Here is a 27,260-nt window from a genome sequence, read left to right on the forward strand (position 1 = left end):
AACACAGAGTATCCAATGTGCACTTGTTAAAATCAAACATACACATACTTTGCTCTTGATTTTGAAATGATCATTTACTGAAATTTTAACCTATTAATAAGAACATAAAGATGAAATAAGAAATAAAAACTATAAGCAATTCATTGTGAACCATCAGATTGAGAAGCCTTTAAAGCCCATATTTAGTTTCTGTTGTGTTGTATGTGTTATAAATGTTGTCTCATGCTTCCCTGTAGGATGAGATAACAGAGATGAAGCGGAAGCTGCGGATCATGAGTCACCAGATTGACCAGCTCAAGGAGGAGATCCAGGCGAAGGAGGCCCTCCTCGTGAAGGAGCACCTCGACCACCAGCGTGTCGAGAAAGAGAAGGAAACACTCAAAACAGAGCTGCAGAAGATGAAACAACTCGCTGGTATGTGTTTACAGTGTTACCATGTGATACATTGAAGGCCAAATTGCAACGCTATATTAACATGTCTAAATGAATTCATTTTACGAGTTAGATCAGTGTTTTGTTGGACACTCAAGTTATGTCCCTAGTTTTGTAGTGTGTGTGGGTAAAAACTAGGCAGCTCAGTATTGTTCTAGTGTTTCGGCAGTCTGAAGGGTTCAACCCCTTGCTCTGGGCACACTTTTTATCAGACCTTTATAATTAAAACAATTTAAATTGGACATTCTGTGCTCAATTGATTCAAAATAGTTAACTGAAGATTTTGACTTTGCCTAAGGTAGAAATGCTTACGTAATATTCGCTCTATTTTCCAGCTGAGAACAAGGCTTACATTGAGGCTCAGGAAGCTGAGGAAAGAAAACTGCTCAAGATCATCTCGGAGGCGGACGCCGAGCGTGTGAGACAGAAGAAGGAGCTTGACCAGGTGATCAGCGAGCGTGACATTCTTGGAACCCAGCTTGTACGTCGAAATGACGAGCTTGCTCTGTTGTACGAGAAGATCAAGATCCAGCAGTCGACGCTGAACAAGGGCGAGATCCAGTACAACCAGCGACTGGAGGACATCCGCGTGCTCAAACTCGAGATTAAGAAATTAAGACGGGAGAAGGGCATCCTGCAGAAGAGCGTCGCCAATGTGGAGGACCTCAGGTATGATAATATTTATTCTGGCCCAATTGTCATCCTGACGACTCGTAATGAATATGATTATAGCACTTTACCAGCAGCATAAACTAATAGAAAAAAAGCACTATTGTTCTTAGATCAACTATGACTTTATGACTTTAATAACTTAACACATTTTTTATGTCCCCAACAAAAATGGGGTGAGCATATAGATATGCCCTTGTCTGTCTGTATTTCATTCCTTCCGTAAGTATAATATATTATAATGATTCCAGTGAGTAGAGTTATTTCCCTTGATAAATAAAGAATGTTTCTGATCTCACCTATAAAGCCATTAGTGTTTGTTTTGAACTGCAGCTGAAAATGTTTGATTCTTTTTACTAACTATGTATCATACAGATAATTATCACTCCTATGTGACATGTGTATTTCAGGCGCGAGGTGTACCACATCCAGCGTGAGCTACTCCGGGAGAGGACTCGCTGTAAGGCCCTGGAGGAGGAACTTGAGAACCCCATGAACATCCACAGGTGGAGAAAACTAGAGGTAAGAACATTGATTCAAACTAAATAGTTTGGAGTTATCATTCACAGTACTAGTTTAATTAGAAAATCAGAGATAAGGATAAGTTTTTTAACTTCATATGCTATCTGATATGCAACTTTGATGTATGAATGGGCAGGTCTGATTTATTGCATGTTAAAGTATTGAAATAGTTTACAAATCTTCAGCACAGCATCCCACAATTTGATAGTTTTCAATTTTTGATTGTTTTCATCCTATTTCTAGTTTTTTCTAGGTTTTTACTTGTATTGAATGTAAGAGTTTGAAGCCTTATTTGATAACCCTTTTGACATAATGACAATCGGACAACTGATATTTTTTTTAAACAGAAACCAAAATCGTCTCTCGTCCTCGCTCAGTCCATTTACAATTAGTGTACAGTGTAAAAACCTCCTCTTCTCTCTCCCCCTATAGGGCAGTGACCCGAGCCAGTTTGAGAACATCCAGAAGATCCACACACTGCAGAAGCGACTGATCGCAAAGACGGAAGAAGTCGTGGAGAAGGAGCTGCTGATACAAGAAAAGGAGAAACTGTACCTGGAGCTGAAACACATCCTGGCCCGCCAGCCCGGGCCCGAGGTCGCGGAACAACTCTCCATCTACCAGCAGACCCTAAAGGAGAAGACCAAACAGATGAAGGTATGGAGGAATATCTTACGATTTTGTAGCTTAGTACAAGCTTTAGATTTTTTGGAGTACAAGGACCGTATTCATTAAGCATCTTAAGTCATTTCCTAACTTAAGTTACTGAAATTAGAAATTAAGAAAGTGACTTAAGTAAGAAAATGACTCAAAAAGTTTTATGAATTTCGCTCCAGAACTAATCCAGTTTAGCAGTCCCCACAATGATCCCAAGGTCAAAAAGCAACGATTTTAATTTTTCAGCATCTGGGGCAATAGATGACAATTTCAAAACTTATTGATGGGCGACGTACACGCACACACACATATTCCTGCACAAACAAAGTTTTATTAAGTTGTGACTGGTTATCTATTTTTCCAATCTTTTGTCATATTTTGCTGAATGTCACAGTTCTATCATGTTGCTTATTTTTTCAAGTCTATGGCCTCCGAGTTGAACATGTACGAGTCGCAGGTGAACGAATACAAGTACTGGTTATCTATTTTTCCAATCTTTTGTCATATTTTGCTGAATGTCACAGTTTTATCATGTTGCTTATTTTTTCAAGTCTATGGCCTCCGAGTTGAACATGTACGAGTCGCAGGTGAACGAATACAAGTACGAGATAGAGCGTATCGCACGAGAGCTGCAGGAGGTCAAGAAGAAATACTTCATGCAGAAAAAGAAAGAACAATCATTCAAGTATGTATTCAAGAGTCTATAACATTATGAACAGAACAGAAACATTTATTTTTAGATTTATTTTCTGCTGAGGAAAAAAACGATCAGATTTTCTGTTTTGAAAAGCATCAGATTGTATAACTGTGTTTGATCTCTGCTAGTTAATATTTTAACCATTTTTTACACCCCCCACCCCCACAAAAAAGGGTCCAGGTAACTGTCATAGGCTCATAGCCTTGGTGTTGTCAACTTCATAAAATACTTGTTAACAACTACAACTCAAAATCCAATGATGACGTTAACATGAAACTTGTTAGACATGTTCTCTAGGATAATATTCACATTTGTAGCAAGTCTTTAAAGTTTGGCTAAAAAATTTTTTTTAATTATGCCCCCAAATCGGACTTAGAAAAAAAGGATGAGTATTATCATCAGTAACGTTAATTTAGGATGTTTTTAAGACATCTTTTACCAATGGCCTCATAAACTAAATGATATTAGTAAGGCTCTAACCCCCTTTCTGGTACATGATATTCAGGTGGTCTTAAGTAGTGCCCTGGGGACCAATATTTGGATTTATTCCTATTGCATGCCACTCTGTTATGCAATATAGTTCTAATAAGATCACCAGAACCAGTTCATTGGACTGTTTAAATTAATATACTCAAACTATTACACATTCTTGACTTGAATCCAAATATTGGCATTATTATTATAACTGGTATATGCAGAAATCATCTATTATTATAAGTTACACAGGACTCAGATAGAAAATGAAGGAGTATTTAGTATGCAAGGAAGTGGGGTTACACATTTACATACATAGCAGATATCTATGAAGCACGTTACCCTCATTTGAATGTTTTTCAGGGAGCAAGAGCGGACTTTAGCCCAGGCAGGAGCCCCAATTATTCAGCCCCAACGGACGGAGGGCCCTCGATTCACAGGCGGGGGCTTCAACCTCAAGTCCACAAAAACTGCTGCATAACACAGCTCTACCACACATTTTATATGGCTGATATGGACACTGGACTTAACCATTTAAAATTTCTATTATTATCTTTGAAAAATAAGTATTATCGTATGGATATAAATATCGGTTTAAGTTTTATCTATATATTCTTTTTGATGTATGTTATTGCTTTATTATAGCGCATTAAATAGAAAAAAATGATCGTTGTCTATATAAAAATAATGATTGCATTACCTTTGGGTGAATTTCGTTTTTGGCTGCCTAAGAGTATTATTTGTTTGGTATTTACTTGAAGAAGTAGGAAGTTGAGAATTTCTGGGAATTTCTGATAATTTGACTTCCTTTATCAGATATTAGCTCTCTTTAAAATGAAATAATACCAACTTTTTGTTATTATTACTTCCAATGCGTCTTAACGTCAAAATGTTGTTTACAAAGGTTACTGTTTTGCACAATTTCTAAATTTGTACATCTTATAAAACAGTTACTATATAGTATTATATACTTCTTTAAAACTGTTAATGATATGTAGAAAGTAGTAAAAACATTTATGCATTTTACAGAACTGTGATCGTATGTTGTGATAGTTGAATAAAAAAGAAAAGATTTATTGTTTTTTCATTTGTTATTTTATAGAAAATGAGAAAGTGATAAAAAAAAAAAGTTTCAAATTTCCTAACCTACCCTTATGTCCTAGTTGAACATCTGGGAAAGGTAATGTCTGTGCATCTTCAGATATAATTACAATTGTATTATGTTACGGAATGGAAGAGTAATGAAAAAATTGTGCGTATACAAAACCTACTTACTTGAATAGGTAACATTTAACTTGGGCATTGAAATGATGGGGTTGAAATGTCTGACCATGCACGTACAGTGTTGACAATATTGTGACAATCAAAATATGAATTCAAGAATCCCTGTCTTTGTTTTAGCATTATGAATATCATCATCGGTCAGGGATGTGGAAAAATTGTTACCACCAGGAGCAACAAAAAAAAAAATGAAAGGTTTTACCAATTAAAAAAAGTTTTGTTATAAGGTTATACCAATTTTTTGTTCAAAGGATTTTGGCCAAAAAGAAAATGGAGCGAAATGAAAATACATATATATACATATTTATATTTTGAGGCCATAATTTTTTGCAAGAACCCGGTGATTGGGCATTTATGTGTTTAATTTACACAATATGCAGGACATTTGGATCAGTAATTATTTTTCAAAACTTTCTGGTGAAAAATGAATGATCATTCGTGTTGAAAAATAATCATACTTTCTTTGTATTTTCTTAAAAGTAAGTACGCCAGGGCATACTGTAGTATGTCTAGGTTATGTAATGCCCATGTTTGCAACTGACTGTTTCTAAATTAGAAACCAATTTTGGTGATAATCTCGCAAAGCTAGCAATTATGTTAAAAATATTCCAACAATGTCTGAACACCACAAAACACACATTAATCATGTTAATTAAAGTTTTATTAGACAAAAACATCGTAAAAAGAGGCTCTGTCAAAATATTAACATTCACACTTTGATAAATACCCAAGTATGAATTAAACTTTCAGTTTAAGGAATAATATATATGTATTAAATAACCCGGTATTTGCAGTATTTGCGTATAAAGACTACTTAATTTATCATATATGGTGACAAAAGCTTTTCAGACAGCACCTGCAAGGTTGCGGGGGGGGGGGGAGGGGGGGGGGGGGTGCTTCTCTCTGGTATAAAGGACTGTAAAACATTGGCAAGTTTCAAAAAGAAACTCAAAACTCATGATTTCACTGATGTATATGGGAATTGATCATGTACATGTATAACATCAAATTGATATAAAAAGACATTTTAAATATGTATATATATAATTTAAAAACTATATCGTATAGATTTTTAAATTAAATTTACTTTTACATCTGTTTTACTCATTTTGTTATGTTTTATGTTCTATAAAATGTTCTCTGTTATAAATTTGTTTTGTTTTGAATTAAAATTAGGCATTGGAAATTTACTTTGAGCATTATATCATTATGAAAGTTAATTTCATTTTCTTTTCATGTTGTATTGATTGTCAATAATCTTCGATATGTAGTTTGTAAAGCTCTATTTTTTTACATGCAATGAGCACTATAAAATCTGGTATATAATAATAATAATAATAATAAGAAGAAGAAGAAGAAGAAGAAGAAGAAGAAGAAGAAGAAGAAGAAGAAGAAGAAGAAGAAGAAGATTTGAATTGATAGCATCAATTTAATGATATTTCAAATATGCAATTCAGGTGGATTTAGGAAATCTAATCTAAAACAACACAACTGATGGATACTGAATATTTCATGTATGTTATTATTAAACTGGTTTAAAAAGTAAAGTTATTGAACTATTTTGTCAGAAAAAAAGTAATATTATTACATCAATAGACAGTATTCGATTGTGAGAGTGCAATATAAATGAGTCAGTGTCTGCGAAAACCCATAAAAAATGAAAAAAGTTCAAATATATTTTTAAAATAAATGAACATTCTTTACGCTTAGTAACTTGCATGATAAGATTGATTTTGTGCTCTTTTAATATGAAATTAATCCTTGCAATTGCCAAAGGTTATACTTTTTTTCTTTCTTTATTTGAGTAAACTTTACTTAAAATGTGACCAAAAGCTGTTTAGCCTAGTTAAAACATTAATTAGTTCACAAATAATTGTGAATTATTTCGTTTTGCTAAGCCTTTCTCCTTAGCACTATGATGTGCAAGAGTGAGGTCTTCAGTTGTGCTGGAAACTGCAGAAAACCCACTTTTTTTACTTGGTAAAAGAGAAAACCCACTTTTCCTGCAGGTGACAGAGACCTCCACTTTTCTGCTTTGTGGCAGAGAAAACCCTACTTGTCCTACTTGGTGACAGAGAAAACCCACTTTTCCTACTTGGTGACAGAGAAAACCCACTTTTCTGGTTTGGTGACTGTTAGAGAAAACCTTCATGTCTGACTTGGTGACAGAGAAAACCCACCTCTCCTACTAGGTGAGAGAGGAAACCTACATGTCTGACTAGGTGACAGAGAAAACCCACTTTTCCTACTTGGTGACAGAGAAAATTCACTTTTCCTGGTTGGTGACAGAGGAAACCCACTTTTCCTTCTTTCTGACAGAGAAAACTCACATTTCCTACTTTTTGACAGAGAAAACTCACTTTTCTGGTTTGGTGACAGAGAAAACCTTCATGTCTGACTTGGTGACAGAGAAAATCCACTTTTCCTACTTGGTGAAAGAGAAAACCTACATGTCTGACTCGGTGACAGAGAAAACTCACTTTTCTGGTTTGGTGACAGAGAAAACCTTCATGTCTGACTTGGTGACAGAGAAAATCCACTTTTCCTACTTGGTGTAAGAGAAAACCTACATATCTGACTCGGAGACAGAGAAAACTCACTTTTCCTACTTGGTGACAGAGAAAACCCACTTTTCCTGCTTTTTAACAGAGAAAAACCTGCTTGTCCAGCTTGGTGTCAAAACCCACTTTTCCTATTTGGTGACAGAGAAAACCCATTTTTCTGGTTTTGTGACAGAGAAATCCCACTTTGTTCTGCTTGGTGACAGAGAAAACCTACATGTCTGACTTGGTGACAGAGAAACCTACATGTCTGATTTGGTGGCATAGAAAATTCACTTGTCCAGCTTGGTGACAGAGAAAACCTACATGTCTGACTTGGTGACAGCAAAACCTACATGTCTGACTTAGTGAGAGAGAAAACCTACACGTCTGACTTGGTGACAGAGAAAACATACATGTCTGACTTAGTGACAGAGAAAATAACATGTCTGACTTGGTGACAGAGAAAAAATCACTTGTCCAGCTTGGTGACAGGGAAAACCTACATGTTTGGCTTGATGATAGAAATGAAAACTCTTTTCTTGCTTTGTGACAGAGAAAACCTACATGTCTGACTTGGTGACATGGAAAACCTACATGTCTGACTGGGTGACAGAAAAACCTACATGTCTGACTTGGTGACAGAGAAAAATTCACTTGTCCAGCTTAGTGATAGGGAAAACCTACATGTGTGGCTTGGTGATAGAAAAGAAAACTCTTTTCCTGCTTTGTGACAGAGAAAACCTACATGTCTGACTTGGTGACAGAGAAAACCTACATGTCTGACTTGGTGACAGAGAAACCTACATGTCTGACTTGGTGACAGAGAAAATTTACTTGTCCAGCTTTGTGACAGAGAAAACTACATGTCTGACTTGGTGACAGAGAAAATTCACTTGTCCAGCATGGTGACAGAGAAAACCTACATGTCTGACTTGGTGACAGAGAAAAAAATCACTTGTCCAGCTTGGTGACAGAGAAAACCTACATGTCTGACTTGGTGACAGAAAAAAATTACTTGTCCAGCTTGGTGACAGAGAAAACCTACATGTCTGACTTGGTGACAGAGAAAAAATTCACTTGTCCAGCTTGGTGACAGAGAAAGCCTACATGTCTGACTTGGTGACAGAAAAAAAAAACTTGTCCAGCTTGGTGACAGAGAAAACCTACATGTCTGACTTGGTGACAGAGAAAAAATTCACTTGTCCAGCTTGGTGACAGGGAAAACCTACATGTCTGACTTGGTGACAGAGAAAAAATTCCCTTGTCCAGCTTGGTGACAGGGAAAACCTACATGTCTGACTTGGTGACAGAGAAAAAATTCACTTGTCCAGCTTGGTGACAGGGAAAACCTACATGTCTGACTTGGTGACAGAGATAAATTCACTTGTCCAGCTTGGTGACAGGGAAAACCTACATGTCTGGCTTGGTGACAGGGAAAACCTACATGTCTGACTTGGTGACAGAGATAAAATTCACTTGTCCAGCTTGGTGACAGGGAAAACCTACATGTCTGGCTTGATGATAGAAAAGAAAACACTTGTCCAGCTTGGTGATCAGAAACAAAACTAACATACAACCAGGCCTGGATTCCAAGTCCATCTTTGAATGTCACCATTCAGAGCTGTTTATACATTTGCTCCCTTAAACTAGCTTTAAATGTTTCAAATGCAAAACACTATGATTTTTTCATCATTAAAGTTAAGGTACGGGCATTGACAAAATATCCTCAATTGAATGCAATACAAATATTGTGTTTTTAAAAAGACTTGTTCACAGAGATTTTACATTGAAAAGAATTTTTTTTAAAGTCATTGAAATTGAGTTATTTGACTTACTTCCATAAACAAACACCAAACAGCAACTGCCAGATACTCATTTGAACAGAATTAAGTAAATACAAGCCTAATATTATTAAATTTTCAATAACGTTATTTACATTTTTAAGCAAAATAGAGCATCTTCTGTCAGTTTTTCCAATAATTATTACACACATAGCTAATTTAAATTTTTGTAGTTTTTTTATCATTGCTGCAAGCATATAATTCACTTTTCACCTGAAATAATAAAAATCGAAGTCAGACACTTTTAAACGTGTCTGAGTCCCTTTAAATGAACTCGCTCATGGTTCTGTAAAATGCAATTTTTTTGTTACAAAATAAAGTGTGGCAAACAAACAAAAAATTCATTTTTTAATTACACTTTATTACCATATTGAATGATAAGAATTATTTTATACAGTATATCTAATCAAAATGCTAATTACATTAATATGTCCTCATAAGTTATCATAGTTATTTGTTATAAAGTATCAAGAATATATTACATTTTTACTTTTTCATGTGATATAACAGTCATAACATCTAAAAATTGTACTTATATTATATGAGATGTGCCTTTTCGTATTGAATAAATAAATTTCACAGAAAATGCACAGATCTTCACCAATAACACATATTATAAATGACAATAAATATGTTTAACTATATCATAGCTGGCAATCTTCTTCAACAAAAAATGTTTCCATGCATTTAAGGTTGACCATCCAGGTGGCATTCTTCTCTTCAATTTAGTGTGTACTTTTCACAACAACCAGCCATTTTACAATTTCCGAGAACTGATTGTAAATATTGCTTCATGAACACAGAAAAAAAATAGTAGTAGAAGAATCGAACATCTCAAAAATTTGTTCAACTTTGTGACAGTATGGAGCATAATTTTTGGTATCTAAAATTTCACAAGGCTTTCCTGAACATCCATTGGTGTGTCTATGTAGATAGAAGGCCACTCTCAAGATATTTTTTTTTAATAGTAATTTTTAATTTTTTGGTCATGGCAATTAGCACTCTAGCATTTGAGCACTTGGATTATCCTTACTAAGTGTGTCCGTTTGTTTCAATAAGGTTTCTTTGTCTGTTCATCTGTGTAGATTTTAGCACACCAAGAAAACTAAAACTAAACATATTGCTGGTTTGTTATGACAAGCAAGCACTTTACTATCAAAACAAGACTTCAGAGCGTAATACTCTTTTATTAAAGGCCTTTGCATGACCTATGTCTATGTGATGGAAGCACACAAGATATTATTCAAGAACAAAGTAAAATTGATCCTATTGCTATATCGTGACGACAAACAAGCCCTTTGCCAAATTGTCTTTCAAAGTTTATCCATTGCTTTGAATAAGGTCTCTTTGCGACTGTTTCCGTGTCAACATTTTCAAAGACTCAAGTTTCCATTTACTATTGCGCTGTGTCCTGGTTTCACCGGTGTTGGCCTCCGTTTTCTTCGTCACAGACGCAAAAGCATCCAGTGTCTTTGTAATGAGATGTTTCTCCTTATCTTGCTCTTGTTTAATTTCGTCCATGACTTGCTGAAATGTCGACGAGCCCTTGGGCAGCCTCTCCCGCTGGAAATATCCTTGGATATTGTTTCCATCCATTGGGGTTTTGTTTTCAAGCGCTGTTGTGAATTGCTCTAAACCACACTCTGGATTATCAAATGACTCGCCATCGATTTCTGATTGAAATTTCATTTTAAGCCGTTTTTATATCCTTGCACAATTGCTCAAATGTGTAAGTTTTATTACATCAATTTAACACCACCCGTATTTTATGCGGCAAAATTAATTGTCCTCGATTCCGTAACTGCTTGTATCAGATTCAGTTTTTAAAAGGTTGCAATTAGTTTAGCAGTTTAACTCGTTTATTTCATCTAGCACATATCAAAAGTTTTTATTTCAAACATTATTCCTGCCCCTAGGTATTTAAAGCAGGAATCGTTCACATGAAAACGATAAATTCCTCACCCAAACATAGATAATTGTGATTCACAATCATTTAATACATTTCAATACTTTCTCTCTGTCTGACAGTTCGATCACCGACTCCTCTTTGGAATAAAATAAGGTGACTTCTGCCAACTTATACAACTGCTCTGTTTACAAACGTTCTTGAACGTTTTAAATTTGCTATGATAATGACCACACTTTAAGGCATTTAAAAGATGTACTTTTCTTATCTTGTGCAATCAATGTTTTATTAGGAGGCTTTTAAAATGCTACCCTGAAATGAAAGCACCAGGCAATAAATGGCAAAAATGTTATGTCTACCATTCTTTGTTCAAAATAACATTAGCTTCAAAAGGCTTTTTAGCCTTTTCTAAATTTACGACTTAAATTTTCTTAAAAATATCCATCGACGCCTATTTCAGGCATTTTTACTTTCATACTTAAAATTTAATTAAATGTCTGGCAGGCTGCTAATGAAAACTAAATTATCATTTAAGTTGATGAAAGATCGGTTTACAATTGAAATCCGTCAGAAGAAATTGAAGACGGCATTATTAATCATTACAAAAGATATGCAAAAGTGTGGATCTTTACATAATATGACTTAATTACAAGGAAGTTGTTCATAGTAGTTTCATTTAAACTTCGTTCAAATCGGATGAGACATGTTCTGCAATAAAATCAGATTGAAATCTGTATTTCCAACACTTATTAGCTGAACAAATATTCCAATATGAAACATTATTGAATCTGGTTACATTTTGAAAATGGCCCCAATTTCACGAGCATTCTTCCAAAATAGCAGATTCAAGCTTAGCGACTATTTTTATTTTAGTTTAAAATATGTGATGTTCTTTTCTTCATGAGTTTTGAAATACTATTAAAGATGATACAGATAAACAAAATATCATTTGGTAAGTTAGTTTTAAACAAGTAATTTAACTAAATAAATCTGTGATTCTATTTTTTTTTTTAAGAAATTAAAGCCTGGCATTTAGTACAGTCCAATGAGACTTGACAAATTTTAAAAAGCCCATTAAATAAATCTATTAAAAACCACAAGTGTTTTTTTAATTAACTATATAAGTACATTTTCCTTTTCAAACTAATTTCCCAAATAGTCAATATAAGTGAAACGAAAATTATTTAATAAACATCTTTGCATGGGTTCAATGATTAAGTAATTACTTTTGCAAAACTATTATCTTTCATCCTGGGAAAAGTAAATATTAAGAAGTAAGATTTATTTTGTAAATTGAATAGAGTAGTCAATGTCTTATGACAAATAACAGGTATTGAATTACTAAATCTTAGATGACATGAACAAGTCAATATCTGATGAACTTATTCTGATCATGTTTAACAACTTCATAAAGAAACCTTAAAATCTCATTAGTACTACAAGGGAAGAGTACAGACGTCGTGTGTCTAGTGAGAGTACAGACATCCTGTGTCTAGTGGAATAATGAATTCATGACTTGTTTTGACTTGACTCGATCAAATTAATTTGTAAGCACAAAATGACAGAACAATGTTAAGCACTCTGAAATCAACTGAAGCCCTTTAAAATCTTGCCATGAAACTTTCTGTAGCCCAATCATAGTATGAAATCATGCCATTAAACTTATTGCAGCCCTTTGAAATCTTGCCATTAAACTTATTGCAGCCCTTTGAAATCTTGCCATGAAACTAATTGCAGCCCTTTGAAATCTTGCCATTAAACTTATTGCAGCCCTTTGAAATCTTGCCATGAAACTAACTGCAGCCCTTTGAAACCTTGCACATGAAACTTACTGCAGCCCTTTGAAACCTTGCCATGAAACTTACTGCAGCCCTTTGAAACCTTGCCATGAAACTAACTGCAGCCCTTTGAAATCTTGCCATGAAACTTACTGCAGCCCTTTGAAATCTTGCCATGAAACTTACTGCAGCCGTTTGAAACATTGCCATGAAACTAACTGCAGCCCTTTGAAATCTTGCCATATAACTAACTGCAGCCCTTTGAAACCTTGCCATGAAACTTACTGCAGCCCTTTGAAATCTTTCCATATAACTAACTGCAGCCCTTTGAAACCTTGCCATATAACTTACTGCAGCCCTTTGAAATCTTGCCATGAAACTTATTGCAGCCCTTTGAAATCTTGCCATTAAACTTATTGCAGCCCTTTGAAATCTTGCCATGAAACTAACTGCAGCCCTTTGAAATCTTGCCATGAAACTTACTGCAGCCCTTTGAAATCTTGCCATGAAACTTACTGCAGCCCTTTGAAACCTTGCCATGAAACTTACTGCAGCCCTTTGAAATCTTGCCATGAAACTAACTGCAGCCCTTTGAAATCTTGCCATGAAACTTACTGCAGCCCTTTGAAATCTTGCATTAAACTTATTGCAGCCCTTTGAAATCTTGCCATTAAACTTATTGCAGCCCTTTGAAACCTTGCCATGAAACTTACTGCAGCCCTTTGAAACCTTGCCATGAAACTAACTGCAGCCCTTTGAAACCTTGCCATGAAACTTACTGCAGCCCTTTGAAATCTTGCCATGAAACTTACTGCAGCCCTTTGAAATCTTGCCATGAAACTTACTGCAGCCCTTTGAAACCTTGCCATGAAACTTACTGCAGCCCTTTGAAACCTTGCCATGAAACTAACTGCAGCCCTTTGAAATCTTGCACATGAAACTAACTGCAGCCCTTAGAAATCTTGCCATATAACTTACTGCAGCCCTTTGAAATCTTGCCATATAACTTACTGCAGCCCTTTGAAATCTTGCACATGAAACTTACTGCAGCCCTTTGAAACCTTGCCATGAAACTAACTGCAGCCCTTTGAAATCTTGCCATGATACTAACTGCAGCCCTTAGAAATTTTGCACATGAAGCTTACTGCAGCCCTTTGAAATCTTGCCATGAAACTTACTGCAGCCCTTTGAAATCTTGCACATGAAACTAACTGCAGCCCTTTGAAACCTTGCCATGAAACTAACTGCAGCCCTTTGAAACCTTGCCATGAAACTAACTGCAGCCCTTAGAAATCTTGCACATGAAACTTACTGCAGCCCTTTGAAATCTTGCCATGAAACTAACTGCAGCCCTTTGAAATCTTGCCATGAAACTAACTGCAGCCCTTAGAAATCTTGCCATGAAACTAACTGCAGCCCTTTGAAATCTTGCCATGAAGCTTACTGCAGCCCTTTGAAATCTTGCCATGAAACTTACTGCAGCCCTTTGAAACCTTGCCATGAAACTTACTGCAGCCCTTTGAAACCTTGCACATGAAACTTTCTGCAGCCCTTTGAAACCTTGCCATGAAACTTACTGCAGCCCTTTGAAATCTTGCCATGAAACTTACTGCAGCCCTTTGAAATCTTGCCATTAAACTTATTGCAGCCCTTTGAAACCTTGCCATGAAACTTACTGCAGCCCTTTGAAACCTTGCCATGAAACTAACTGCAGCCCTTTGAAATCTTGCCATGAAACTTACTGCAGCCCTTTGAAATCTTGCCATGAAACTTACTGCAGCCCTTTGAAACCTTGCCATGAAACTAACTGCAGCCCTTTGAAATCTTGCCATGAAACTTATTGCAGCCCTTTGAAATCATGCCATGAAACTAACTGCAGCCCTTTGAAATCTTGCCATGAAACTTACTGCAGCCCTTTGAAATCTTGCCATGAAACTTACTGCAGCCCTTTGAAATCTTGCCATGAAACTTACTGCAGCCCTTTGAAATCTTGCCATGAAACTTACTGCAGCCCTTTGAAATCTTGCCATGAAACTTACTGCAGCCCTTTGAAATCTTGCCATGAAACTAACTGCAGCCCTTTGAAATCTTGCCATGAAACTTACTGCAGCCCTTTGAAATCTTGCCATGAAACTTACTGCAGCCCTTTGAAATCTTGCCATGAAACTTACTGCAGCCCTTTGAAATCTTGCACATGAAACTAACTGCAGCCCTTTGAAATCTTGCCATGAAACTTACTGCAGCCCTTTGAAATCTTGCCATGAAACTAACTGCAGCCCTTTGAAACCTTGCCATGAAACTTACTGCAGCCCTTTGAAACCTTGCCATGAAACTTACTGCAGCCCTTTGAAATCATGCACATGAAACTTACTGCAGCCCTTTGAAATCTTGCCATGAAACTTACTGCAGCCCTTTGAAATCTTGCCATGATACTAACTGCAGCCCTTAGAAATTTTGCACATGAAACTTACTGCAGCCCTTTGAAATCTTGCCATGATACTAACTGCAGCCCTTTGAAATCTTGCCATGAAACTAACTGCAGCCCTTTGAAATCTTGCACATGAAACTTACTGCAGCCCTTTGAAATCTTGCCATGAAACTAACTGCAGCCCTTTGAAATCTTGCCATGAAACTAACTGCAGCCCTTTGAAATCTTGCCATGAAACTAACTGCAGCCCTTTGAAATCTTGCCATGAAACTTACTGCAGCCCTTTGAAATCTTGCCATGAAACTTACTGCAGCCCTTTGAAATCTTGCCATGAAACTTACTGCAGCCCTTTGAAACCTTGCCATGAAACTTACTGCAGCCCTTTGAAATCTTGCCATGAAACTTACTGCAGCCCTTTGAAATCTTGCACATGAAACTTACTGCAGCCCTTTGAAATCTTGCCATGAAACTAACTGCAGCCCTTTGAAATCATGCCATGAAACTTACTGCAGCCCTTTGAAATCTTGCACATGAAACTTACTGCAGCCCTTTGAAATCTTGCCATGAAACTTACTGCAGCCCTTTGAAATCTTGCACATGAAACTAACTGCAGCCCTTTGAAATCTTGCCATGAAACTTACTGCAGCCCTTTGAAATCTTGCCATGAAACTAACTGCAGCCCTTTGAAATCTTGCACATGAAACTTACTGCAGCCCTTTGAAATCTTGCCATGAAACTTACTGCAGCCCTTTGAAATCTTGCCATGAAACTTACTGCAGCCCTTTGAAATCTTGCCATGAAACTTACTGCAGCCCATTAAAATCTAGCAATAAAACTTTACTGCAGCCCTTAGAAATCTCGCCATGAAACTTTCTGCAGCCCTTGGAAAACTTGCCATGAAACTTACATCAGCCCCCTGAAATCTTTGCCATGAAACTAACTGCAGCCCCCTGAAATCTTGCTATAAAACTTACTGCAGCCCCCTGAAATCTTGCTATAAAACTAACTGCAGCCCCCTGAAATCTTGCTATAAAACTTACTGCAGCCCCCTGAAATCTTGCTATAAAACTTACTGCAGCCCCCTGAAATCTTGCTATAAAACTTACTGCAGCCCCCTGAAATCTTGCTATAAAACTTACTGCAGCCCCCTGAATTTTTTGGCCATGTATGATGACATTAACTGCAGCCCCTGCAACTAAACAGTATGTTGATGGAATTGTAAATGTATGAGACACCATGTCCATTGTATAACAGAGATTTCAAAAATAATGTTTATCAGCTTGGTCATGATTGCTACTCGTATTTCAGCATTCTTGATTATTTTCTTTATGTATACATGGTGTATTTCTTACTGTGTCAAGTAAATGTCTACCAAAAACAAAAGATCTAGGACTGCACGTGGTGCACATGGTGTTTACAAATCTATTTAATCTTATTTAAGACAAAAGTTATCCACAGCTCGTGCCCATAAAAGGAATTAGATAATTTGATAAATATTGACCAATCACTAAATTTGGTTAACATTTACCAAACCAAAGAATTAACCAGTTGAGGTTTATTGAATTTGTTTTAATCACAATGGAACTTTTTCAACGCTAATAGTTTTAGGAAGAAGGAAAGAAAAATAACACTTTATACACATTTTTATTCATAAATAATATTAATAAAACATACTATTGATCTTGAAAACATGTCCAAGGTGAGTTTGAACATGCACATAACCATGGCAACACATTCACAGACCCCTGTATGTGCCCCTGGCATATCATATGAATTGCTCCGTCTCTATGAGTTTAAAGTGAATAAAATCCTTTTGTTGAGGTAATATCAAGGGGGGACAAATAATCAGAAACCGCTGTATGTGTCATTGGCCTATTACATCCGTACATTGTTTTGCAGTTTATGTTATGGTTAAAAATCGTAAGTATGTATTTACAATAATAAATGGATCGATGCCACACAGTTGCATAACCATTTATTTTGTGTTAGAACATACAAGCAATCTTACGGGTTTTTTAGTGGTCTACTTTATATTTTGTTCACTACCAACTTACTGGCCAGCCACAATTTATATCTACCACTTCACCTGATTAAAATCAATTACGTTTTAAACCCGTTAAAAGCAATTCCTAGTGGCTCTTGCGGCTTGAAATAAGTAATAAATTCATTTCAGTAGCCTGAAAATGCTTGCAGATGAACCAATTATCAACCTAGAGCAAGAACCCTATAACTGCTAAATAAACAGAAGCTGTTATTGAGTTCTTTCATCAAGATGGCACAACATCTTCACAGATGTAAGCTTATGTAAGCTAATTTATTTTAACGGTATTTTCCATTATAACAATAGTTTCCAACAGCCCATACAGAGGTCCCTGAGAATGCATGGTCGAACTCCAACATTTATTTCTGCAAAGACAACATTGGGTCGATTGTTCACAACTTTTTGAATGTTAACAATGGGATTAACGACATCGTTGTTAACTTTTAAACGTGAAATATGTGATCACATTTTTTAGTATAAACAAGTACAAGTGAGACAGATGTCTCAAGTCTTGTTAGAAATACAGCAGATCACAAGCGTATCCATTAAACTTCCAGAGCAGTAAAAATTTGAAAGTTAACAACGATGATGTTAACCATGTTGTTAACTCTAACAAAGTTCTGAACAATTGGCCCTATGCGCATCAACAAATAGTACATTAACAAATAAATAACACATGGTACACGATTTAATTGCAATGTTTTACATACATGATACACGCACAGGTGGCAGTGTCAACCAGAAATTGTGAAATCGTTTTTTTGTTCACTATTTCTGGTCAATTTTGCCACCTGTGGACACACGATGACAAGTTTGACAACACATTAACAATGGCTGGTAATTTATCAGTGGCATGTGTTACATAGTACACTTATGTTTCTCATACTGATGAACCTTTTCTACACATACCGTATTTGTTTTTTTGTCTCTATAAATGTACATGCCCTAATAGACACACAGGGGCTGTGAAATTGTTGGTATTTTGTCTGATTTTGAGACTTGAAAAGTGCTAAACTTAGCTCAAAGTTCGTAAAACTGCATCCTATTTCTCTGAGAACATCCTATTTGCTGCCATTATTTTCAGCGCACCTGCTTACTTCTTCGTAAAGCTAACATTTGGTATTATGATTAGTTATAAAAAACAAAGAATATTTGGTTCATAATAAGCACACTGGGGGTTAATTTTGACACAACGTCAAGCCCTGTTCATCTATTAGAACAAATACGGTAGTTAAGCGTAATATCATAACAAACATTTAGTACCGTATCTAATAAAGACTACATATCAAATGTTCCTCAAAACTGGTGAAGAAAGTTTTTCATGAATTGTATAAAAATCTAACAATATGACACCTCAACAACAAATATGTGCTTCTTTATCATGATGCATACAGTGATTTTATCAACAATTTATCCATGAAAATAATTAAAATCAACCATTCACAAACCTCCAAGACTGATATAGTTTAAATGCATTAAAAACAACATAATACTCATAGAACATGCAAGTTAAAGAGATAAATTGCTTTTTTCTTAGCAATATCATTGGATTTTCTTATCAGTATGTCTAAAAAACTTCAAAAACATTTTTTAAATTTCCAATTTCTTTTTGCAAATATGTCAAAATGGATCAATAGAAGTTATATAACGGATCAGGGTCCTGTTTTAAAAAGATATCTTAGGTCATAAACCTACTCTGCTTATTAAGAGTGCTCAGGGACATACGTAAAGTGATGGGCAGAATCTATGCCATAAATGTGCTTACTATATTTTTTATTGACAAAATAAAGTGTGGTAAATCATTCGGAGAGTTAAAACTTACAAACTGATGGCTGGAACCTGTCAACAAATGTTGATATAGTTTTAAATATTGTAGCATTAGTAACGCTGTTCAAGAAAATGTGTAAAGGTTAAATTATCCCTCAGTTTATGTTAGAGTCTTTGTGGGCAAGTGGTTTTGTTGTAAGCTTTCTATTTTTGTCTTGACTCTATCGGCATGGGTTTGCTCGCAACTAAAACGAGGGTGTTTTCTTTTTAATTTAAATGTATTTTTTTCATCAATTTCGATATCATTGATTTAAAAAATTATATTATTAGACTGTTTACAAATTATTATTATCATCAAGCAAAAAAAGTCCAAAAACATGAGCAATATCCTTTAAAATGGTTTTTTCTGGGGTTATTTATGCACTGGTTTATTTTTGCATGTAGTTTTTTTTATTATGCAAGTTAATTTAACGCTCAAAAGTCATTTCTGAACTGAAGTAGATTTTCTGAAGTTTTCATAGTTAAACTAAAAGAAAAGTATCAGCATCTTCAACATAAAAGTATATTTTTAATAAAATCAATGAAAATTAAGTATTTTAGGATTTATTAATTTATTTTGGCGTATGATGAGTAGGACACTTAATTTTAGAAAATGACTACAGTTCGGAAATGAATTTAAGATCTTTTATGAATACTATTACTGGTTTGATTCAGGCTTGAAGATTACTATTAATTTTGATCACTGTAAGGGGAAGTAACTGCTGCATGGAGTTTGAAAACCAAGAGGGGTTATCACTACTGATTGTAAATCTGTAAGGTTCAACTTGGTGTTAATGATTTCTTTAAAAGTATGAAATTTACACATCAATTTTCAGTCAGGTTTTATCAAAAGAACGGGTAATAAATAAAGAGCATATTTCGACTGGACAAGACCATGCAAATCCAGTCTTGGCAGACATTTAATAACAAATTACATGTTGTATGTACACGCCAGCTAGCAAATAAGTATTGCCAATAGCTATAGGGATAAGACAATTAAAAAAACAATCGAGCACCACACAAAGTCAATGTTAAAAAGTCTAAAGACATAACATCTAATCATCATTCTACATTTCTCATCTTAAAATGACCTACAAAATGAACTCCAGGGGGCGATAAAATGAACAGTCTCAAGTCAAAGTCTAGACTCAAACTCAGAAAACTATTTTTTTTAAATAAGTCATTTATTTTACAGAATGTGTGTGTATGATGTTCAAATACACTAGTAATTATATATACAGCATTTTTCACCAGCATCCTCTCTGAAAGAAGAAAATTAACAAAAAAATTAAAATAAACAATATTGAGAATGAACGCAGCCTCGAGACTGTTCGTAACCGTGTGCCCAAAACAGATTCATAAACATAAAATTTATGCGACAAAATCACAAAATATATTTCATTTAGAGACATTCATGTTTTTAAACATTGGGTACCGCTGTGTTGACTTTTATCTATTTTTCCAGCCAAATAAAAGTTTAATAAAAGAGATATGCTTCAAAGAAAATCAAACATTAGATGAGACATTGTTATACTTGCTTGATGACAGGACGAAAAAGTTCTAAGTCACATTAGATTAACAAGCAGTTAGAATCTTTTCGCCGTCATCCTTTGAAACAATGAACACATACACAATTTATTGTCTCAATGGCATAGAATCTGCCATGTTTTAATTTAATAGCAAAAACATACATGTTTTCTTTTCCTAACTGTGTGAACAGTTCATTAAAGACTGACAAAATGTCAACTGTGTTAATCATAATTAAAATTCATAAGTGACATGAATAAAAATGAATGGCATAACAATATCATCTACACGCTAAACACAGACATGACTGAAACAGCCAGACAACAGAACAAACACCAGTCTATACTTGCAGAGGAATGCACCAGTCCAAATTTGCCAAGTTTTGCACCAGTCTAAACTTGCCTTGATTTGCACCAGTCTATACTCGAAGAGTATTGCACCAGTCCCAATATGCCAAGTTTTGCACCAGTCTAAATTTGACTTGATTTGTACCAGTCTATACTCGAAGAGTATTGCACCAGTCCAAACTTGCCCAAGTTTTGCACCAGTCTAAACTTGCCTTGTTTGTACCAGTCCAAATTTTGAACCAGTGTTAACTTTCTGAGCTTTGTACCAGACTAAATTTAGCAACTTTTGCACCAGTCTAAACTTCATGAGTTCTCTTTCTTTCCCTGGAAAAGCATAAGGAAATGTCATGTGTTATTTGAAGAAAAGGTATTACTTCAACTTAAAACGCTTCTGTATTGTGGTCCCTGATATAAAGGAGAATTTAAGGCAATATTCAAATATCATACATCGTCATGTACATATGGCCAAAACGAACATGCTAGTAATGTGCCCAGATTGAATCTGCATTACTCGTCATTTCTTTTATTCTTTTATACATGTAAAAGTTTGATTTGTAAACAGTGATATGTTTTCCACTGGTCAGTTTGTTCTGTTGTCTGCTGGTATATATGGACTAGACTTTTCTTAGCATTGCAAGTAATCAAACTTCTAAATCCATCTAAATCCTATCATTTACATACACAAATTAATATACATGTATTCCAAGTAAAAACAGCCCTATTATGTACAGAAGGGACCATGCAATTAAAATCAACAAAACCAGTTTACATATGTAGTAAAGAGAATTTCTAGTCAAATGTTTACATTAGAAGATTGAAATGTCTTTAGTTACAAAGATGACAAAAATTCACTTCATGAAATCAGCAAAACTGTCAAACTTGGTCATTACGGTGAGCAAATTTTGAGCAAGTTCTTCAATTTTATGATGACCTGTACATGAATGGTTCGAGGGAGGGTCACACGCAAAGGGATTCTGTCTGCTTCTTTATCTAATGTAACTCTCGAAGGGGTTAAAGGGAAAAAGTGATATCTGCGCCTTTATCTAATGTCGCTTACAACTTTTTATCTTTTCCCCTCATGTTGGTATGCAAGGAATTTACATTCTTTTAAGGGGTGGATTAAAATTCTTCCAACTGACATACAAAATAGAAGCAGATACAGCTTTTTTCGCTTTCATCTGTGAATTGAAATAGTTCAGTGACATTTAAGATAAAGAAGTAGATAATGCTTTTTTTCACCAGTGAATAGAAATAGTTCTAACTGATATTCAAAATAGAAGCAGATAATGCTTTATTGCTTTCATCAGTTAATTGAAATAGTTCAGTGACATTGAAATAAAGAAGCAGATAATGCTTTTTCGCTTTCATCAGTGAATTGAGTTGGTTTTAAGAGACATTCAAATAGACGCAGGTAGTGTTTTGTCACTCTTGTTATTCACTTTGTGTATATTACTGGGCAATTGGAATTATTACACTAGAAATGCTTTGATACAAATTAAGTGATTGATGCAAAAATGGTTTGACTCCACCTTATCAAAATCCAGTTCACAGCATTGTAAAATATTTTTCTGATATTTCGTTTACCTTTTAAACAATAAAACACAAAAGTAAACAAAATACGAATGTGTTTAAGACCTGCTTAGGTTTTCTGAAATGATCAAGTGGATATTTCGATATATTCAAAGTACTACATGCTACATGTGTATAACAAATCCACCACTCCCTGGGAAAAAATCCCCCCAACAAAATTCTGCAATCGAATAAAAAACTTATACAGTTTTATTTTGTTTCTGTGCCAAAAAATGTTGTAAAATTTTAATAAAACCATTTACATTATAATATATGTCACCAGAGAAAAGTTAACATCATTATACAATTTTATATATATTACTTTTGATCTTATGTTGTAAGTGAAAAGGGTTGAAAATGTGTGCGCAACATAGCAACATTTCATGTATTTAGCGCTGTAAATAATCAATTTAGCAACAGGTTATTTTAATGGAATTAATAATAGAAAATTCATTTTAACCAATACCGAATTGTATGACCACTCATGGGAAATCCTTTATATAGATTACAATATATACATATCGTAAATAACCTTTGAATGTGGCAAGAAATGAAGAATATTATATTGGGAGGTTAAGTTCACATATGCCAAAATTTGTTGGGGTAGAGCTTTTGTCCTTGGGGTGGGGATTCTGTTCGTCTCCGAAGAACTAAATTGGCAAAAACAAAACTATATGTATAATGGCAAGAACAAAAGTGAACTATCTACCTAACTGTACAAAAGAAGCTAGCACACTTTTGCTTCGAGTCTGTAAACTGAAGAAAACGGGTGACGGATGACAAAACGTTTTCGAAATGAGATGACAGTGGATTTTCTGTCAGAGAGTATTAAAACAACAAAACAAATGATTGTATACACAAGTCTGAGGCAGAAATTGTTTGCGACCCGCACCAAAATCATTACAGATGCTTGACTTTGTGTTTACATTGAAATAAAGAAGTCATTATGTGTACAATGAAGAAAGATAATTTCTTGTTATAACTAATATGATTATATTCTTTTGGAATGGATTGTTGCTCTGTATTCTATAAAACTATTTGAAGTGTTGCCATGGTGACATTAAATTTCCCTCAAAAATTAAATAAAAACAAAGTAAGAAATTACTTGACAAACTTAAGCATCTCAAATGATTCAGCGAGGTTATATATAATATACTTCAACTGACCTCCTCATAACAAAAACAAACGTAAAACTAAACAATGACTTTATAAACCCTATAAATGCATCAAACAACTAAAATGATCAGTATTGCTTCGATCATCAATGTGTTTTATTCTCTCTAACATTTGACTATTTCGGTATTTTTTCATTTCTGAAAATGCTATTTGATATTCAGCACCATCAAAGCGAACAATAGTTGTCAGCTACTAGAAACTAACTATAGACTAAAAAGACCTAAATTCATTCCAATACTCTATGCAGTGATGTCCCTTGACAAGCAGATCTCTGCCATCATGTACGAAAAATAGGTATATTTTAGCTATTCACTTTTTAACAAATTTACTTTTACTCTATCTCATCCTAGTACCAGGAATTCATATTTTAATTTTTAAAATATTAAATGTTTTAAATATAAAAACTAAAAAATATTTCAAATAAAACAACATTTCATGATTTTCATAACCTGCTCTTGATTATTGTCATATCGTATGCGTGATGCAGTGATTATTGTCAGCAAAGGGAAGTTACGCTGCATGGAATTTAAATTAATTTGTGTTTCTGACCATATCCTAGCGCCATAATAAATTCTGACCATATCCTAGCTCTTTAACAAATTCTGACCATTTTCTAGCTCTTTATCAAATTCTGACCATATCCTAGCTCCTTATCAAATTCTGACCATTTCCTAGCTCCTAAACAAATTCTGACCATATCCTAGCTCTGATACAAATTCTGACCATATCCTAGCTCCTAAACAAATTCTGACCATATCCTAGCTCTGATACAAATTCTGACCATATCCTAGCTCTGATACAAGTTCTGACCATATCCTAGCTCTGATACAAATTCTGACCATATCCTAGCTCTGATACAAATTCTGACCATATCCTAGCTCCTAAACAAATTCTGACCATATCCTAGCTCTGATACAAATTCTGACCATATCCTAGCTCTTTAACATTATGCTTCTCGAGTCTTTACAAAACAAAAACATGATTTTGTCTAGCTTGTTGCAGGTAAATATATGGTATAATAATTTAAAATCAAAGTATCATGAAACTCATTTTTTTATATCGATTTTTATTGTAACACTTAATACCTTCATTTTTTTTATAAATTTGACTCTTAATCGGAGTTCAAAATGAACACAAAATGTGCCGAGAATATTTACACTTCTGTACAATTCAAGGATAGGAACTTAAAGAAAGAAGATAAAAGCTCATTTATAAAAGTAATACATACCCAACAGTAAAGTAGGGTGTCAAAAAGCGTTTCCTATGGCTAAGAAACAACTTCGCTAATAACTACATTTTTGCAACAGAATTCGCAAACAGCTATTTCCAATTCTTGCTAAGTCTTCTACATTATATCCTACAGTACAAAAGCTGCTTTTGATGGAAGAAGTCAACATGAACACAATTTTCATGTATATATATATATATATAAATAATTGTACATGTAAGTAGTCGTATAGCAAAACAATGAATGCAACATTAAACATGAATAAGTTAATGTATTTTTTTCTAAAGCTTAATTCTAATATTCATTTATTCTGTCCAAGAACCATTCTGACGCTATGTCTGTTACAAATAGTCGTAAAAATCTTTTATACATTCTCTAATTTATTAACACTTTTTTAAAAATTAATTTCATATCGACCTGAAATTCATTTCAATGTAAGTGTTAACATTAAATACATTTTTATATGTAACAACATTTAAAACATACATATAAATGAGATTCCTGTTTATTTTAACACCATCAGCATTCCGAAAAAAAAAACAATAACATGTACGGACCAAAATACTGTTTCGCATTCAATTGGCGAAATTATTTCATTAACAGTAATTAGTTGGATTTTTTTTCCGTATAAGCATTTAGAAAATGAAAACAGCGGGTCAGTATGATTTGTACACCATTAAAGAGGCCAGACACCAGATGGTACAAAAACTGGCAAATACAGTAATTCCCCAAAACAAGCCTAGAATTGTCAAAACAAGCTAGTAGGAGGCCGATAATCTGATTAAATAATAAACGGAACAATCATGTTGCTGTCTCATCTGTGTTTCCCCATTTTAAATAGCGCATAATGGTATCCCACTTTAATTCATATTTTCTGTTTATGATAAATATTACGATGCCATTTTTTAACTAACTGGAATTCACGTTGTAGGCGACCTTAGGTAATCACGAATTGGAAAAATGCACAAAAACTGCGAAAAAAGCGTGTGTGTTTTTAGCGATGTGATACATCAGTATGTAAGTTTTAATGCGTTGTACACAACAATGTCAATTTTATGTAAGTTTTTCTTTTTTTCTTGCAATTGTATCATCTGGTGTCTAGCCCCTTTAAAAGGTTAATATCAAGCTCAAAAGAACAATTGTAAGAACTCATAGCACTAACAGATACAAATCCATCCAACAGATTGCCTTAAAATAGCTGCATCTCCAATTTCCTTCTTGAAGTATGTCAAGTCCATGAGAAAAATGGATGTCTTTTGTTACATGAAAAAAAAATCCCCCTTTTCTCTCGAGGTAACAAATAATGGCTGATTTCTGTGTTGATGCTACCCTTAAAAACACAATAGATCCTGGTCATCATGTCTTTTTTTTGATATCCTTCAGATTCTTAAGTATCTCTATCCAAGCTTCCATGTAAGGATAATCCTCGATTGCGCAATATCCTCGATTGCGCAATCGCAATAGCCTCGATTGCGCAATCGCAATGTCAGAATTCTTATCCAACACAGATGCCAATCTTTCTCTTGGAGGGAAGTTTGCACCATAATATTTGACACTATTTTTCTTCCACCTGATCTTATTTGTTACACACATATACCCATAACACTTAACATTCATTTTTGCAAATTTCATCAGCTATAGTAAGTCACTTTCTAAAATGAGGAAACTCGCTGCAAAGTTGCTCAATAGCTCAAAAAACAGAGTCCAAGAGTTAATAAATCTCATACATTAAGACATTTTTACAGCATAGAGTTAGTTCCCCTTGTCAAGTGCCGGAGTGATTGCCCTTGTCCGATTGGTGGAGAGACAGGGATTTTCGGTTCCGTATGAACACTGAGCATTGGGACCCGCATTTTCAGGACTGAGCATCCCGGGGCTGAAATATGTACATGTAAACAGGTTAGAAGGCACCAAATTATACAGGTATGAACACACCAACTTTTACAGGTATGAATGCACCAATTTCAAGTAATAATGCAGTCAAGTACATTAAAATTTCTTATGTTAATATGATTTATATTTTGAATATGAAAAGCATTCGACATGACCCTGAATCATGTTATGTACAAATAGGGCCCCATTTAAAAACAACAACAAACTTATGCCCTACAACGTTATTTTCTTTAGCCATGTTCATTACTTAAACTTGATTCTACAAAACAAAAAAAAATAAAAGGAGAAATAACTACATTAATACTAAAACAAAGATAGAAATCAGAGCTTGGTGATTAAAGTTCAGAGACCAAGTTAATTTGATTCCCAATGTACATCACAGATTTACCATTCTTTCATTGTTTTAAGATTTAAATCAGCGTAGCTAGGCGTCACAACTAAGAAC

At 34.7% G+C, this 27,260-nt stretch overlaps 1 protein-coding gene across 2 annotated transcripts in view; it reads right to left on the bottom strand.

The window, feature by feature from the left end:
- Positions 1 to 16,853: 16,853 nt before the first annotated feature.
- The window catches only part of LOC128210368 (G protein-coupled receptor kinase 5-like), a 60,490-nt gene continuing 50,083 nt past the window's right edge, over positions 16,854 to 27,260 (bottom strand). For both annotated transcript variants that reach the window (XM_052914683.1, XM_052914682.1), the window contains one exon: positions 16,854 to 26,798. In XM_052914683.1, coding sequence (XP_052770643.1) covers positions 26,778 to 26,798 — 21 coding nt within the window. In that variant the 3' untranslated portion in view covers positions 16,854 to 26,777. The remainder of the gene's footprint in view (positions 26,799 to 27,260) is intronic.

This window comes from Mya arenaria, chromosome 12, assembly GCF_026914265.1.
Source record: "Mya arenaria isolate MELC-2E11 chromosome 12, ASM2691426v1".
Lineage (NCBI taxonomy): Eukaryota > Metazoa > Mollusca > Bivalvia > Myida > Myidae > Mya > Mya arenaria.